The following is a 16,773-nucleotide window of genomic DNA, read 5'->3' on the forward strand; positions in this document are numbered from 1 at the left end:
GTTTAATTGTTTTTTCAAATGTTTTATCGGCTTGTTTGAAAAACTTCCTTTTCTTTCCCAATGTTTAAGTTTTCGATTAAATCTTTAAGGTTTTTCTTTTTAAATGTTTTACCACCTTTTAATGTTTAATTTTCTTTTTAAATGCTTCATTGTATTTTCTGTTTAATTCCTATTTAAAGTTTTATTGTCTTTAAGATTTAATTTCTGATTAAACATTTAATTTTTTAATTAAATATTTTGTCTTTTTAAAGGTTTAATAATCTAATTAAATGTTTTGTATTTTTTAAAATGTTTAATATTCTTGTTTAATTGTATTTTATAAATGTTTAATTATCTAAAATATTTCATCTTTAATATTTAATATTTGTTAAATAATTTTGTTTAATTTCATAATTACATTTTGTATCTTCTGTTTAATTATCTAATTAAATATTTTCTCTGTTTAATATAATTTAATTGTATTTAATGTTTAATTTGCTTTTTAAAAGTTTTATTGTATTAAATGTTTTTTTTTTTATTGAATGGCTTTTTTTTAACATAGTTTATTTCTTTAATCTTTTTGTCTGTCAAGATTTTAACCCCAACCTTAAAAATGAAACAAACCCTTAAATCACAATGAAAATATTTCCGTTGTCACAATCATGAGTTAGTCAATTATTCACTTTATCAATTCAACTTTATTTGTTTAGCACTTTCACACAAATGACAAAACTAAACAAGCAAAGTGATAAAACTATGCTGAAACTATGATTAAAACTCAAAAACATAAAAAAAAAAAAAAAAAAAAAAAAAATTTAACATGGTAATAAAATATGTTGTGTCCAGGGGATGGAGGGAGTTTATTGAAGTCTTCTTGGGCTCACATGGTAAATCATTCAAAATAGAAACTTGATATTCAGTCTAAGGAAACTGGAAACTGCAGAGCGACAGAAGAACCAACAATATCTCCTGTTTTCTCCTTTAATGAGTCGACTCTTGTGCTTTCAGACCAAAGAACTACAGACTCTTCACAACCTACTCAAACTCTTGGTACAGGACCTCACCACACAGGTCAAGAAGGTTTCTGTCTCATTTCTACTCTGAAGCTCACCTTCTCCTGCTCAAACTGCTGACAAATGTTTCTGCTGCTCTAAAGTCTGGTCTCCAGAACTTCCTAAAAACTCTCGAAGTCTCTTCTGCTGCAGGTTGCTTTGTAGAACTGTTCCATAAAACCTCACTAAACCACATGGAGGAGCCTCAAGATAGTCCAAATGAAACCATACAAAAACCAAACTAGCACAACCCAAACGCTAAAGTCTCCTGCAGCCTACCAGAGAACCTCTGAGAACAGAGAATCAGGACAGGAACTCTTACCTTCTGGACAACCAACATTGCTTCACAAACAAGAATACAGAATGTGTCTGACCAAAAACCTCTGAAGACTCACTACAGCCAAGATAAAGACACAACTCAGCTGGACCAAATCCACTAATCACTGCACACATTAGCACCATGTGCTAACTGTGGCTAAAGAACCACATTTACCAAGACAACTATCCAGTACAAAGCCCTAAAACACACCAAGAAACACATTAAAGACGATTTTACTGCTGGAAGCTGCAAGCCAACACCTAAAGAACAAACTAAAGCAACAGAACCAAACCCGGATCAGTGGTAAAGAGAAACAGAGGAAATGTTTGTTTGCAGCCACATAAAGCAGGAAGACACTGAGCTGCTCAGGTGTTCCTGATAACACCAAGCTGCTCAGGTGTTCCTGATAACACCAAGCAGCCACCTGGACAGCCAATAGGAACACAGCTTACTGGAAGTCCAGAGGGCTGGGTTAGTGAAGGAAATTTAGTTTAAAGCTGAAGCAGAAAGTTAACAAAGAAAGTTGAAAACCAGCTTCTGATCCCTGAAATCTCTGAGTTTTCACACAAAGAACACCTGAACATGTCAAACTGGTTCCATAGTAGAACCATCATTGTAAAAACATCATAGTATGGTGTGTTGCTCAAAAAACATTAAGACCCGGCTGTCATGGGACAAACATGTAAGAAACATGAGAACAGAGAGAACCCAACCAGTAGGTCACAGTTTATCATCCCCCAGTCATCTCCTGAAGTCCATATGGTGAGAGACATCAGTATCTGGTTGTTCATTTACCAGAGGATGCTTATAATCATGCTGATGTGGTCTGTACTCTACAGTATTTTAGTGACTCAATAAATGCCTAAGTTGTTTTTTTTTTTTTTTAATGCTTTTTAGTTTTTAATAAACATTTAACAGCCTATATGTGATCAATAAATGGCCTTTGCCTATCTTAAGAAAAACTCACTCAGAACTCTATGTTAACAGTACTAAATAAATCAATAAATACATGCATACACACAAAAATAAGTTAATACATTAACTGTGTTGAGATTTAGATTTTTTTAAAAGTTGTTTATGTTTTTGCAGAATCCAGTATTGCTCAGTGGTTCATCATTACATTTTATTAGTTTGATTTCACCGTTTAAAATGATGCCACCTCTTTTCAGACAGAACCTGTGATCATAAAACAATACAAAATTTTTAGTTCCGTGTTAATAAAGCACTTAAAGATTTAAGTATGGCTAAGTGCTTTTTTCAAAATTAAATATATCACTCCTTAGGTGGTAGTGGCCCCAAGTTCAGTAAAGTTGGAAAGATATTCACAGATTCAGACTTCCAGCATCAATAACTCATTAGATATAGGTTGTCAAAACATAAACGGTGCCTCTTTCCCATTGTTGCAAGGCAGACAATGTGCTACAAGCCCAGTTTTATCAAAAGTAGCTGTCTTTCAAGCTACAGGAATAACATTGGTGTCTATGGAGTGAACAGGGTCCGTCTGCAATTTGCAAAACCGCTGCAACAGTAAAGAGAGACAAATATTCAATAACTTCACTCTTATACATTGTAGTGTCACTAAAATCACTGCAGCCTTCAACTGGCTCCTGTTGACAAAGTGTTTTAACAGTAATGTAAATGCTGTAATCTGATTCTTTTAATGAACCATGTAACATGAATGGATGTGATGCTGGTGTGACCACAGTGCACACGTCTGATGTTGCTCACAGTGGTCCAAGGAACGCTCAGGGAGTTTGTGTGTTTGCTCAGACTCAGGAAAAATTACAGGGAACATTGGCTGTCAGCACTACCAACAAACACAACACACACTCTGACCCAGGCTGTCCATCATGAAGAACCTTCCCTCTTCCTAATAGAATCCGTTCGTGCTAATTCCTCCCCTTGTCTGATGTTGGATTCAACAGGTGTGTGTGTGAGAGAGATGCTCTGGTGTTGGTTTTTATTTAATACAAACCTATAAATCAGCCCTTTTGGAACAAGAGATGTGAGATATTCTTTTTCTCTTTGCCCGTATCTCTGACAGAGGGATAGATCGCTCTTAGCTCTTTTTGCTTCCTGTGTATGACAGGTTATCACTCCTGGGACAGATACAGAGGGAAGGGAGTGAGTAAGGAAAGAGGTGGAGAGTGACTGAGTGAGAATGATGCTCCGTGGCTGATGTATCGGATGGCAGACGAGGGGACGGGGCGGAGAGGAAAAAGTGATTTAGCGCCGGCCTGCACTCTCCTCTCCTCTTATCCCTGCCTCGCTTTCTTTCATGTCACAACCAAGGGGTCGACCCGCCTGCCGCCCCAGATGGTGCTGTCCGTCTGGGCTGCCCTCTACAGGATGTGCCCCTCTCACCCCCACAACTACAGACCTATACTCGCTTAATTGATTTCAGGGGGGGAAGGTCCTCTTTCTCTTCTGATTCACACACACACACGGACAGTTTGCCAACAGCTCGTGGCCCCGGTGCGCACACACGAACACACACATGAACACGCGGCTGCCGCTGTGTGCTGTCAACGCTAATTCAATTTGAGACGCAGGAGTGTGACTAACAGCAGACCTACAGAGTGTTTTACCATATGCACCACACACACACACACTCCTGACTGATCACTGCTCACACTCACCATTCTGACAAATCCACTGGTAGAATAATAACGTGATTCCAGAGGTGTAAATTCTATTAGTAGATTTGCTGTTTTCCTGTTTCCATCTTTGTCACTACAGTTGTCTTGTCAACAACCCCCTTCATCTTAATTCAGGATTAACTTTGTAGCAAAGAGAGATATAGTTGCAGCATGTTAAAACTATTAGAGTTATAACCATAAATACAAGAGAGAGTGATTTAACTAACTTGTTTCTAATTTTAATTACTTTTTAGTATACTGCAAACTTTTTAAAGGAATAAAACAAAGTAGTTTATATTGAACACTGCATTATGTTTGAAGTTGCACACAATACTTTCTGAAAATATAGAGAAACACGTTAGATATACACTCAAACACAAACAGAACGTGTGAATAATATTGATTATCTTGTTATGGTTAACACTTGAAATGTTTTCCTGGTACTCATGTGGATGTTACTTTTTTAGACACATAGCCCAGCACTACAGCCTCCCCTAGCAAGACAATTGTTGCATGTCAAAAACTGTTCAGGAATGGTGCGAGAAACACGACAACGAACCAAACAAAGCTCCAGTGACGCTGACTGAGTATCCATGGGACCAGAACAAGACTGATCCACAGAGGCCCCACCCTGCATCCCACAGGACCCAGAGGTTCCCCTATAACATCAGAGAGCCACATACCACAGGACACCCCCAGAGGACCCGTGTCCAAATACAATAAGAATAGGATCAGACCTGTTTTGGTCAGATTTGGGTGACCTACACAGTATTAGGTAGGTGGTTTTTAGTGTTGCAGTTGATCAGCATATTAAAAAGAGTAAAACTAATGACAGCTCACAGTCCTGTGAGTGCAGGCATAGCAGTCCTTTGTGCTAAACACTAATATGCAAAGCTAGCAGCTATCACTTTTTACCACTTTCACTACCACAGTATAGTGTGTTAACCTGCTTTGCTAAGTAGCAGTAAACACAAACTACAGGTACAGGTGACAGGAATAATATTAGTTTACAGGCCATAAACAAAAATGTCAGAAAATGCAGGGATGATTCCCTCTGCCGAAAAGATAGGGATCACTAAAGTTACTACAAGTCATTCTAGAGGGAAATAATATTAGTAAATGATAATAATAAGTACACTGACATTATTTGTATAGCACGTTCTGAAAACAAAGTTACAAATGCTTTATAATAAAACGAATGCCAAATTAGACAAATACTGAAAATGATTTCAAACGAATAACATCGTAAGCATGATAAAAGTAAGTCAAGACAGCATTCTTAAATGGCACCAAAGTTTCTTCCAGTAAAAATATTTATAACTGGTTTTATGAAAGCAACCTAACGAGACTTAACATTGCAGTTAAGAACCTGTAGTTTTATTTAAAGTGTGATTATACCACAGTAACTTAAATATTAGGAATTAAATCCAATAAAAATTCTATCTATCTATCTATCTGTATAAAATTATTATTATACACAATACTTAACTGGACTATAATACATGTTAAGGCTGAGACCCCACAGAGTTATTATTATCATTAGACTAATCTAACTAATGTAATAAAGCTAAACATTACAGTATAATTTATGGAACTTAACTAATATAAATAGTGTGGCTTTATATTATTTCATGTGTATTATTGTTATTTTATTGTATTTTATTTGCAACAGTGACAACAGGAATACACCTCCAGCAGAACCAGGCCCAGGGAGGGTGGCAGTCTGCCCCAACCGGCCGGGGCGATGTGGGAAAAGAAGGAACACAACATGACAGCAGAGACAAACATCCGTCCATCCATTATCTATACACCGCTTCATCCTCATTAGAGTCACAGGAGGGCTGGAGTCTATCCCAGCTGACTGAGGGTGAAGACGGGGGACACTCTGGACAGGTCACCAGTCTGTCACAGGGCTGCATATAGAGACAAACAATCACTCTCACTTTCACACCTATGGACAATTTAGAGTTACCAATTAACCTCAGCATGTTTTTGGACTGTGGGAGGAAGCCGGAGAAAACCCACCCATGGACAGGGAGAATATGTGAACTCCATGCAGAAAGATTCCAGGAAGGCCGGGACGCAACCGGGGATCTTCTAGCTGCAAGGTGAAAATGCTAACCACTGAGACACCATGCGGCCCAGAAAAACAAACAGACAACACAAATATCCGTGCCGAATTTCACATCAATCCATGCAAAGGTTGTGGAAATTATTCTTTTTTGTCATGCTCGGCTTTGCTAAACAGAGCACACCAGAGAAAAGAAGAAACGGCTTGAAGTGTTGTTATAGTTCTGCAACACATGGATGCAATGAGAGTTCTAATTTGTTTGATATAGCCTGAAGCAGCACTTCCCCTTTGTGAGGTGATGAGTTAAAACCCCGATAAAGCAAGCATGGCACACCTACTGCATTCATATGTGTGGAAACAAAAAATGGCAGACAAGGCTAGATGTCCACGTTCACGGGCTGTTTGGCTGTAAGAGATATCAGAGTGGGTGACAGGGTGAGGTGAGGGTTAAGTTGAGGGGGGTTAACAGGGTGAGGAGAGGAGTGGTGGGATCAGGTGTGTGACACTGAGGTTGTGAGCAGGAGATTGGTTAAATCTTAATGAAGCGTGCTCTGGAGAGCAGCGATGGACAGGACCAGCTGTTAGTGTGTGTGTGTGAATGAGACAGTAAAACTGATTAAAAGCAGCGTTAACACATCTGACAGGATACAATGGTCAAGAGGTGAGTGGAAACTGGGGAAAGCCTCGGTCTGGAACGATTAGACACACACACACACACACACACACACACACACGCGCAGCAGCAGCAGATGGAAACTGGGGAAAGCCTGGGCAGCAGCGATTGGTCACACATGCCCATCGATATCCGAGTAGAACCAATCAGGTCGGCTTCCTGTGTTTGACCTGACCCTTCACGGATGGTAATTGAATATTTCAAATGGGAAGCTGAGAGGTAAAAGGCAGACAAGCTGAGTAGAGGAGGAGAAAGACCGCGTGCTGCTTCATTGTGTGAACGTTTTCCACCTTTAAAGTCACTTTAAATAGATGATGGGTCTTTTTACTGTCTACACTCACAAAAGAGGGTAAAATTTGATCTTCAAACCATTTTAAAAGAGATACAACAAAAGATAGAAACAACAAAAACTTGCGCTTGTGAAATATTGTGGTCTATATAAAATTCTAGAAGCGCATTCATTTAATATCCCCCCCCTTTTTTTTCAAACACCTACATAACTTTAAACACATTATATACTATAAATATGCAGCCCCGAGACTTTTATGAAAAATTTGGTGACACAAAATTTTTACATTTTAAGCTTTTGAAACTTTAGTCAGAAGTTTCCTGGAAACAACTGTGTGTTTGAGTATTTATACAGGAAAAGAGGAATTTCTGCTGAATTTAAGTACAATCAGGTCTCATCATCAATTAAACTGCCCAGTATTTTTGATTAATCAGTTATTAAACATTAAAAAATAATACAATAAAACCTAAAAGTCAAAAGTTATGCAGTTTACAATTAGCTTACAGCAGTAAATCATCTCATGTGAGAAGCTTCAACTAATGTTTTTAAGTTTTCAAATTTTTTTCTTGTGAATTTCTGAAACAATTAATTACTAAAACAGCTCCAAATATTTTACTGTCAATCTACTAATCTCATTATCTTTTGGCTCTAAATTGCAAATACATATCAGATATTTGTTTACCTTTTTTTGTTAAAATGTGTGATGTGTAAGTATGTTAAGTTTTCTAGTTCTTTTTTCCGCTATAACAAGCACCCCATTTAATAGTTATTTCCTGTAAACTTCTTGGAAATTATTAGGAACTAATCCAGAAGTTATGGAGTCATAAATTCATGCGGGTTTTATTCTCAAGATAAAATCTGGGGTTTTAGCGGCATGGATGTTTTCCTGCTGAGTCCCAGCTCATGACTAACTGAACATACCGTTTCACATCCTGTGTGTGGATCACTTGAAGGTCCAACCAATCCCCCTTGTTGTAATTACAGCTTTTCCACTGAGCCAACGTACCCCCTTTTAATGCAGAAGCAGACGGGTCGGCCACAGGGACAAGACCACCAGGCCGCCGGATCCCCCGCCTGTCAACAAGTCCCGCTCCTCTAGGAACCAGAACATGGAGGTGTTGATGGCACTGGAGGGGAAAGCCACAAGGTATCAACACCTGACACACACATAGATACACAAACACGGGTTTCCCTCATGCAGCAGCGCCATACAGGAGCCGTCTCCTGCACATCTGGTGGACGCATCCCTGCACACATGTTGGGATGCACACGGCCGAGAGGAAAATAGGCCGTGGCAGACTCGCCCAGCTTTAATCATGTTGAAAGAGAAGAGATGACCATTGGGGGTTAAAAATAGACTTTAAGAAAAATGTATCAAATAGATTGTGTGGCTCCTGCTGCAAAGGGATGAGGAATTTTAATTTCAGATGATTTAACTGAAAGCAGAAATGACTGACAGCTGCTGGATCACCGGGGTCGGCGGCAAATAGAACAACTGAGAGGAGCGTGTGCGTGCTCGCTGCAGACAGCTAGCTCATCAAAGTATCTGGTAATAGGCAAAATAGAGACTTGTGTCAGTCTGGGGCCACTGATGATGATTGTGGATGTAGTTAAGTGTGTGCTGATGATGATTGGGAAGGACACAAAAGGGGTCAGAGGTGGCCGAGTGTCACTCTGGAGAACTGCCATCAGCTGCAGGGCTGCGGGTGTGTTCATGCGTAGATATTTGTGTGCGTCGGACAGCACCTGTAATGGCTCCCAGCTGAGACGAGGGATGTAGTGAGCTGTGTGTTTGTAATGAGGCTCTGGCATGCGAGCGGCAGAAGGCCGCTTCCTCTATAGGTGACACCTTTGACCTCTCATCTGTTCCCTGTTGGAGGAGAGAAAGAGGAGGGGTGGGGTGGAAGATGGAGGGACTCAGAGGCATGTGGCGAGGTGCATACTTCAACCAGAACACAAAATTACAAAACAAATGGGACAAGCACAATGTGTTAAATTGTCTTTAATGTCTTTCTTTCTGTGCATAGACTTACCACCAGAAGCTTACAAATACTTGTGAAAACCATGTATATTATGGCAGTTTTGAGTTTTCAATGACTCTAAATTTTCTATGATGGAATGACTGAAACACGCGCCTTTCTCACAAAACAACAACAATCATGCATGTTTGTTCTTTCAGAAATGTATTATAGATCTTCCAGACATATGACAAAATCTGCTGCATTAAAATTATACATACAGCAACGTGAATCATCAGATTTGGATTAACTGATCAAATGTTTTAGTGACATGGCCTTTCAACCTCTTCTGGGTGTTATGATTGACTAGAGCTGCTGACTCTTCTGAGCCAAATTAAATTGGACCCATTTGATACTCATCAGACTCAGCCACAAACACTGCAGTGGGAAAGTCTGTGGAGCTCAGCAGATATCTGAAGAAGCAAAACCATTTTTTGTTAGTATAAAGTGCATGGTACAGTTGAGTCACTGCCATGACCAAGAAGAAAACACAAACTTTCACCTGCTGCTGAGAGACAGTTGGTGAAGATGGTCAAGAATCAACCAACAATCACCAAAAAACAGATCTGCAATGAATCAGAGGCTGCTGGAACACAGCTGTCAGTGTCCACAGTCAGCTGTGGACACTGACACAGCCAAATGTACTTTGGCTGTTGAAAACAGCTGAACATTTCAGTATGGATATTTTTGACCCCAGCAAATTTTGTCATATTTCCAGAAGTAATAAATCTATTACAGAACAAAAATGCATGATTTCTTTTTGCAACACGACAGATGTGCTTCGGTGATTTCATCAGAGAAAATCTGTAGTTAAAGGGAAACTCAAGACTGCCATGATACACGTGGTCTTTATGAGTGTATGTAAACTTTTGTTCACAAGTGAGCCGCTAGAGGGGTTACATGAAGAAAATAGCTCACATTTCAGCTCTCTCCTTAGCAGTACTCAAGGCAAACATTTACTGTGGAGCGTCTTTCTGAGTAAAATATACAAAAGAATTAGAATAACTTTAAGTTACGACAGTGCAGCCAAAACTGAAACTGTAGCAGGAGTCTCCACACCCTCAGTCATGCATAAAAGACAATATAGTTACACTAAAAGCATGACCTTATTGATATCCAGTCAGTCAATAAATAAATAATTACACTAATAAATAAATAAATAAATAAATAAATAAATAAATAGCTCTTTGCATTTTATACATACTGCATAACAAGTTTGGAATGAGGTATTAGCTGTACACAATACACAAGTATTATTTCCCACCAGCTGTGACAATTTAAATATAAATACCAGCAGAGTCCTGTTGCTGAGCTACATAATGATAATAGATACGTGTACCACAAAAGTGTGCAAATCAACAATATTGTGGAACAATGCAGTTAGTAGTTGGACTGTAAACATTCGGTTCTGGCATAATAATTGCATTTCTCCAAAGAGAACAAACCTGGAACACAGAGGAGGGCAAAAAGCTTGCAGGCACATTGCATCTTTTTTTTTTTAATCGATTCTCCACTTTTTCTTTTTCAACTTCAGTGTCTCCTTCCTTCTCCTCTTCTTCTTTCTTTTCTTGTAAACATCATTATGATACCTGATCTCGCAGCCTGGACAGCCTCTGTGAGAGCTCATCCTAATGCCAACACGAAAGACAAAAACAGGTCAATCAGTATTGGGGAGATTTGTTCAAAACTGAAATTAAAATGATTAGTCCCAAAAGAAAAGCCAGATACTGCTTGGATACTAAAATTTCACAACACGAGCAACGCAGTGCTTAATAGAAAACCAATAAGATATGTGTGATGCACTAGTCAAAATAAAAATAAGCAAGCTAAAATATGACTAAAATAGAAAAAGTAAAATGAAACACTGGCATTGATCCTGAGGTAGTAAAGTTCTCTCACACATGCTAATGAAATATTCCACATGAAAAGAAATATTACTTCTAAAATTGAAATATTACATGTAATAAAGAAACTGAATGCTTTCATTTCAGAATCAGCGATAATGCAGTCAATATATTGAGACAGAATGTAGTCCAAAATATGTTAAATCTATGATATTAGAAAGTAACGTGAGCTTTTGTGAGCTTACAGAATGACTGCATTTTAAAACTCCACGGATCTCTTTCTTTCATTAAGGGATTAGTGACTATTAACTGGCAAAGATCTCAGAAAATCCCTCTCGGATTACTAAAGGTTTCAAGTCTACTTAAGAAAAACCTGCACTTGTCAGTGAGGGAGGACTTGTCACTATTTAAACCTGCATACTGCACACAATCCAAGCTGCTCACAGCCACCGTTTTAAAACTACAAATGTTTAAGAGCCACTTTTCAAGCGTACAAATAATCGCTCAAACATCCCTTTAAATTCTTGTGGTTGAAGCGACTCTAGTTCATGTGTACTAATGACACCGCCAAAGAAGCTAAAGATAATTCTGTTGTGAGATGTAAACACTAAAAACAGCAACAGCATAATGACAAAAGTGAATATGTTACCTGCTCTGTTGATGCCACGGATGACGCCAGTGTGGATGTCTGGCCTGGAGGAAGCTCCAGGTTAAGATCCAGTCTAAAAATAAAGAAGGAGGGAAAAACAGGAACAGTTTCACAATGATTGTTCCTTATCTGTTAGAGAAAATCAACAAAAAAAGGGATAAAGTCACTGTGGCCACACAAAGGAGCTTCTTTAAAACCCTAGTATTAATTGTAAAGGACCTTTCGTATTAATTCAATTCAATTCAATTTTATTTATATAGCGCCAATTACAGTCAAATTGCCTCAAGACGCTTTACAGAACCCATATGCCTGACCCCCCCAGAACAAGCCAAAAGGCGACAGTGGCAAGGAAAACACCCTTTTAACAGGGAAAAAAACCTCGAGCAGAACCTGCTGCAAAAAGGTTAAAAAGCAGCCTTGTAAACAGTGAAATGTTGCTAGGTTTTAAATGAAAGTCATTCATAGAAACTTTCTTCCTGTATATAATTCAGCCTTTATTCCAAACTACAAACACTTTAAATAAAGTTTTAGGTACAATTTGTATTACTTGCCAGTTTTACCTTTATGTTTTAAAACGAATGGCACAATATGTCCTTCTTTTATTTTATCTCTATTACTCCGCCAAGGAACGCAGCAGAGTTATGTGACGATCAGCGTTGGTCTGTCTGTCTGTCTGTGTCTGTTCACAACATTACTCAAAAATGGACTTATGGATTTGGATGAAATTTTCAGGAAAGGTCAGAAATGACACAAGGAGCAAATGATTATATTTTGGCAGTGATGCGGCTTATGGTCTGGATCCACGGGTTTGTTAAAGATTTCTGTATCGTTGCCAGATAGCGGCACAGCATCACTGTAACTATGACAACAAGTGAACACTACATCAGCTGCCTGCTGACGATCACATGATTGTGATCCTACTACAAATCCACCGCTAAGGACTTATCAAGACTTATCCATTGGAAATGATACAAGGAATAGTTGATTAAATTGTGGGGGTGTTTCTGAGTCCCATCAATTCTTGCCACCTGCTACATATTTAGGTCACGCGATTCGGTATCTGTCCATAACGTACATAACACACACCTGTGCTCAGCGCACGGTCATTTTGTTTGTGGGTACATCTATATTAAATGGTCACATTCTATGTTGCTGTGATTTCGGCCACAATTTTTTTTAAAGATTTCATCCGTCAGAAATGATTCAATGACTGAGTAGCCTTGGCAGAGTACTGCACTCTCTGAGTGCTTTTCCTGTTCCAAACTACAAACACTTCAAATAAGGCTTTAAGTACAACTTGTATTACTTGCCAGTTTTACCTTCATATTTTAAAACGAATGGCACAATATGTTCTCCTTTTATTTATTTTTCTCTTTATTAATGCTTTTTCTGCTATCGTTATTATTAATTGTGTTGTCAGACTGTTTGTGTATCTTACCCTGCTTCATCAGCCATCTCGTGTAACAGCAAATCCACTTCATTCTAAGGGCAGAACAAGTAAATAACAGTTTTTAAAAAAAATAAATAAATACATTTTTAGAGGAAAACTTTGTTTTTGTGTGAGAGCAATTCTTCATTTATAGGCAGCGACAAGAGCAAAGCCGTTTTCCCTGGTTGGGAGACACCAGTGTTTGTTACCTGAGGTGTTGTCAAAGTGGTGGTGCTGCTCATGGTGTCTTCCATCTGAGCTGTCTGCACATCAAGGGTCTCAAACTGGTGCTCAAACTTGTCCATCAATGCAGAGATCTGTACAGAAAATTAGATAGAAAAAAGCCAAATGAATACATTCTGTTGAATGTCTGCTAAATAAGGATGAGTTTTATTTACCTTCTCCAAGTTCATGCTTTTCAGTGTAGCATCCATGGACTTGACCACCCCCGACATGGATTTAGACACCTGGGCAAAAATGGCATGAAACAAAGTGTTGAGGCTACTTCTCAGTTGCTGGGTTTTTTTTAATTATTATTATTATTATTTTTTTTTTTTAATACAAATCTAATTTGTAGTCCCTGAAGAAGCAGGATTATAAATCAGACAGGCAGACTGTTGACGTTACAAAGCTTAAAGTGCTGTACCCTCATATTTCCACTAGGTGTCACTTTAACCTTTTTAACTATACTTTGTCATGACTACCTCTCATCCTAGAAGCATCCCTAATGGTTCGAAGATGACGCTGATTAAGAATTATTCTTGTCAAAACCAACCTAGCATTACTTCAACAAGCTATGCTAAATGGGTTTGTTATTAATGCCACGGATTTAATATTCTGCGAGACAGTCAGTCTGCTAAGATGTGTTTTCCAGCTGTACAATCTCACACTCTCCTACCGGTTCTGCAGACACCATTATGCTCTATTATATGAAATGGTTCCTCTCCTACGGTGAACTTGAATTAAAGCAGTTTTAAAGAGGCTGTCACTCTCAGAAGAGCGAGAAGCTAATAGCATAAAGTGTGAAGCACATCTAATGACATTATGTAATTGAGTCTTTTTGTTTGCATGTCTGCCAGATCTTTTTTGCAGAATGGCTGCACTCTGTAGCTCCTAACCTTCTGGAATAAAAAGTCCTTTTCAAACTATAGATATTACACACTACGTGCACAGTAAATTATGTGGCAACAAGCATATCCTTGTCTATCACAGATATAATTAGGTGCTTTAATGAATTTTTGTTCGGAAACTCTCAGATACAACGTAAAGATACAATACAGTATAAAAAACTACAAATTAAACATAATTAAAGAGCAAATCTAGAAAAAAGTCTCACTATTACCTACTATCAGGTACAACTCATGTAATTACTGCATCTGGGTCAGTAAATACAATGGGGTTTTTGCTAAGGTGTCGAACAAGAAGGCAGCTGGGTTAAGAAAGAGGCTGCCGCTATATAATCTGCTGCTTTTCAAAAATGACAATGTTGGACCTTGACAATGAAGTGTAACAGCCTCATATTAAATCCATCTGGGAACCTTTGCTGTCCTTCTCTTGCCCTCAATTCTATTCATCCTCTTAGTCTCACAATCTAATAGAGCCAGAAAATACACAGATATATGCATTTATAGGCCACAATTACGTCATTAACTTTTCGTCTCCTCTCTCCCTACTTTGTGTTTTGTCCTCTCTGTCCTCCTTCTCTCTGTATCAGTAGGTGTCTCTGGATTCAGAACTATATGTTTCTCATGTACAGTGAATGATCCCTGCGATCTGCTTTGTTTGTATTGTTCTCTTGCACGTTGTTTGTTTTCCTCATTATGATCCTTGTGTTTCTCCCCTTTATCTTGGCCATAACCGGGCGAAGCAGATAGCTGCCCTCCCTGAGCCTGGTCCTGCTGGAAGTTCCTGTTAAAGGGGATGGGGCTTTTTTCTTACCATTGTCGCCAAAGTAGAAGTAAAGTCAAGTTTCATTTATATTCACTGTGTAATAGAACATGTGATGGAGCAATACAATGTGAGATACCATGAGGAATTTGTAAAACCACTGAAATTTCATACAGTTTAAACTCTTTATCAGACTTGCTGCATAACAATTTGTTCAACCCTAAGCCAAAGAGTTTGCTCAGAAGACAGTTTCTCTCCGTCGTATTATAAGGGTTAACCTCGCTATGTGAAGTGCCTAAGATGACTCATGTTGTGATTAGGTGCTATGAAAATAATAATAAATTAAAGTGAATGTACAAAAGTTAGTCTTTTGATAAAGCTAGTTATGTGTATAATAGAACCATCTTGTTGTAGGAAATCTGATACGACTATTACTGTTTTCTTGAGAAATTAATGTGTGTTTTTCGCAGGCACTTGTTTGACAACTGGTGAGCAGTGGGAGTCTTCTACAAACCGTTGACCTGTAATCCTGACCTGGTTCATAGTGACAGCAGTCTGGACCCTGGAAGCCACCGCATCCACACGGGCGCTCATCCTCAAGAAGTTAATAGACTGATGCTTCTGACGGATGGCGTTCTCTGCATGGATCCTGGCTGCCTCCATGTTCCCCTTCTGGATAGCCTGAGAAACAGAGACACACATGTACACATGACACATGCGTTGTAGCCCAGCTTATCAAACTGCTAATAAATCTAGAGTTTAACGAGCCAACCTGCTTCACTTTGTTTTTTTCTGCTTTTTCCTCCTTGTCACATTTCTTTGAGTTGCGTTGGAGCTCCTTGGCAGCAAACTTGAGGTTGAACAAGTGTTCTGTACAGCTAGTTAAGGGATGTTAGTATCAGTCAGTTCAAATCATATGCTAAGACGCCTAATGGCATTTAGTTAGCTAAGTCAGTACGTGCATGAGTGTTTTCTCAAAGTAGTAAAAGTCATATTTGTAAGGGGATCTACACAGCTGTCAGTGTTTTCCTTCATCATTGGGCAGAACTAAGAGGCGTAGCAGAGTTAGCTGGTTAGCTTTATGACAAGCTAAAGCTGCTGCTAGGGAAATGTATCGACCGTTAAGCTGCACAGCAAAGGATACTGTCCATATTCGACATGACGAAGGCCTCTTTCTTTCTCTGTTTGGCTGTATACGGACACAAAGCAGCAACCAACCGTTAGCTTACTTCCAGAGTTGTTTGTTTTGATTTGTCGAGGCTGTGTTAGCTTGTCCAGCAGATCAAGATGGTTCCCTTACATGTACTTCCTTATTCGCTTTAATTCAGTTAAGCGGAGTGAAGACTTTGCGTGTGTGGCGCTAATACAATTACTGTCTTGCACGGTTTTTCCTTTTCTACAAATTTTATTCAATTTCCATATTGGAAAAAAAAACATTGCAACCGATTAATAAAAGTAAAATACTATTGAAAATTAGGCATTTTTATATTACGCATGCGCAAAAGAGAAATGCGGAAGTATCACTGATTATTTACGAATTTTCCCTCAGTGTTTTCGGTAATATTGGATTAAACACCGATACGTTGGGGTAATTATTGATTAATGAACCAGTTAAGTTAATGCGCAGTAATGTTTTTTGGTAGCTGCTGAATAATGTTTTTTTATAAATTCTCTGTAATCGTGACTGGACCTCTTCACTGGGTCCGGCGTGAAGTATCTAAACGTGTATTTATCTTTGAATACGACGCTTTCACCGTCGTCACACACGATCACGATTTGGCAACGACGTGCTCGCGCCTCCTACGTCACGACCGTCCGTGAAGTGGACGGGCGCGCGTATCCAAAGCAGACAAGTTCCACCGAGGCTAAAAATAGTTTGTACCCGGTATCGGTGGGCCGTGGTACGCGTCTGGTGACGTCATTT

The 16,773-nt window shown here is 38.9% G+C and overlaps 1 protein-coding gene across 2 annotated transcripts; it reads right to left on the reverse strand.

Moving 5' to 3' along the window:
* Positions 1–643: 643 nt before the first annotated feature.
* On the reverse strand, positions 644–16,131 carry LOC111569860 (charged multivesicular body protein 1B1-like). 2 transcript variants are annotated; one of them, XR_008603621.1, is made up of 9 exons: positions 15,994–16,131; positions 15,622–15,719; positions 15,384–15,530; positions 13,361–13,429; positions 13,172–13,279; positions 12,972–13,015; positions 11,534–11,606; positions 10,486–10,668; positions 644–8,892 (listed from the first exon to the last, which is right to left on the reverse strand). XR_008603621.1 is itself a non-coding variant. In XM_023272279.3 (8 exons), the coding sequence occupies exons 1-8, from the start codon at positions 16,007–16,009 to the stop codon at positions 10,621–10,623; spliced, it is 603 nt and encodes a 200-aa protein (XP_023128047.1). In that variant the 5' UTR covers positions 16,010–16,131; the 3' UTR covers positions 9,009–10,620. The 2 variants fall into 2 exon arrangements, 1 of the variants encoding a protein (XP_023128047.1); XM_023272279.3 differs by lacking the exon at positions 644–8,892 and having other exon boundaries at positions 9,009–10,668.
* Between the last annotated feature and the right edge of the window lie 642 nt (positions 16,132–16,773).

This window comes from Amphiprion ocellaris, chromosome 13 (genome assembly GCF_022539595.1).
Source record: "Amphiprion ocellaris isolate individual 3 ecotype Okinawa chromosome 13, ASM2253959v1, whole genome shotgun sequence".
In the NCBI taxonomy this organism is placed as follows: domain Eukaryota; kingdom Metazoa; phylum Chordata; class Actinopteri; family Pomacentridae; genus Amphiprion; species Amphiprion ocellaris.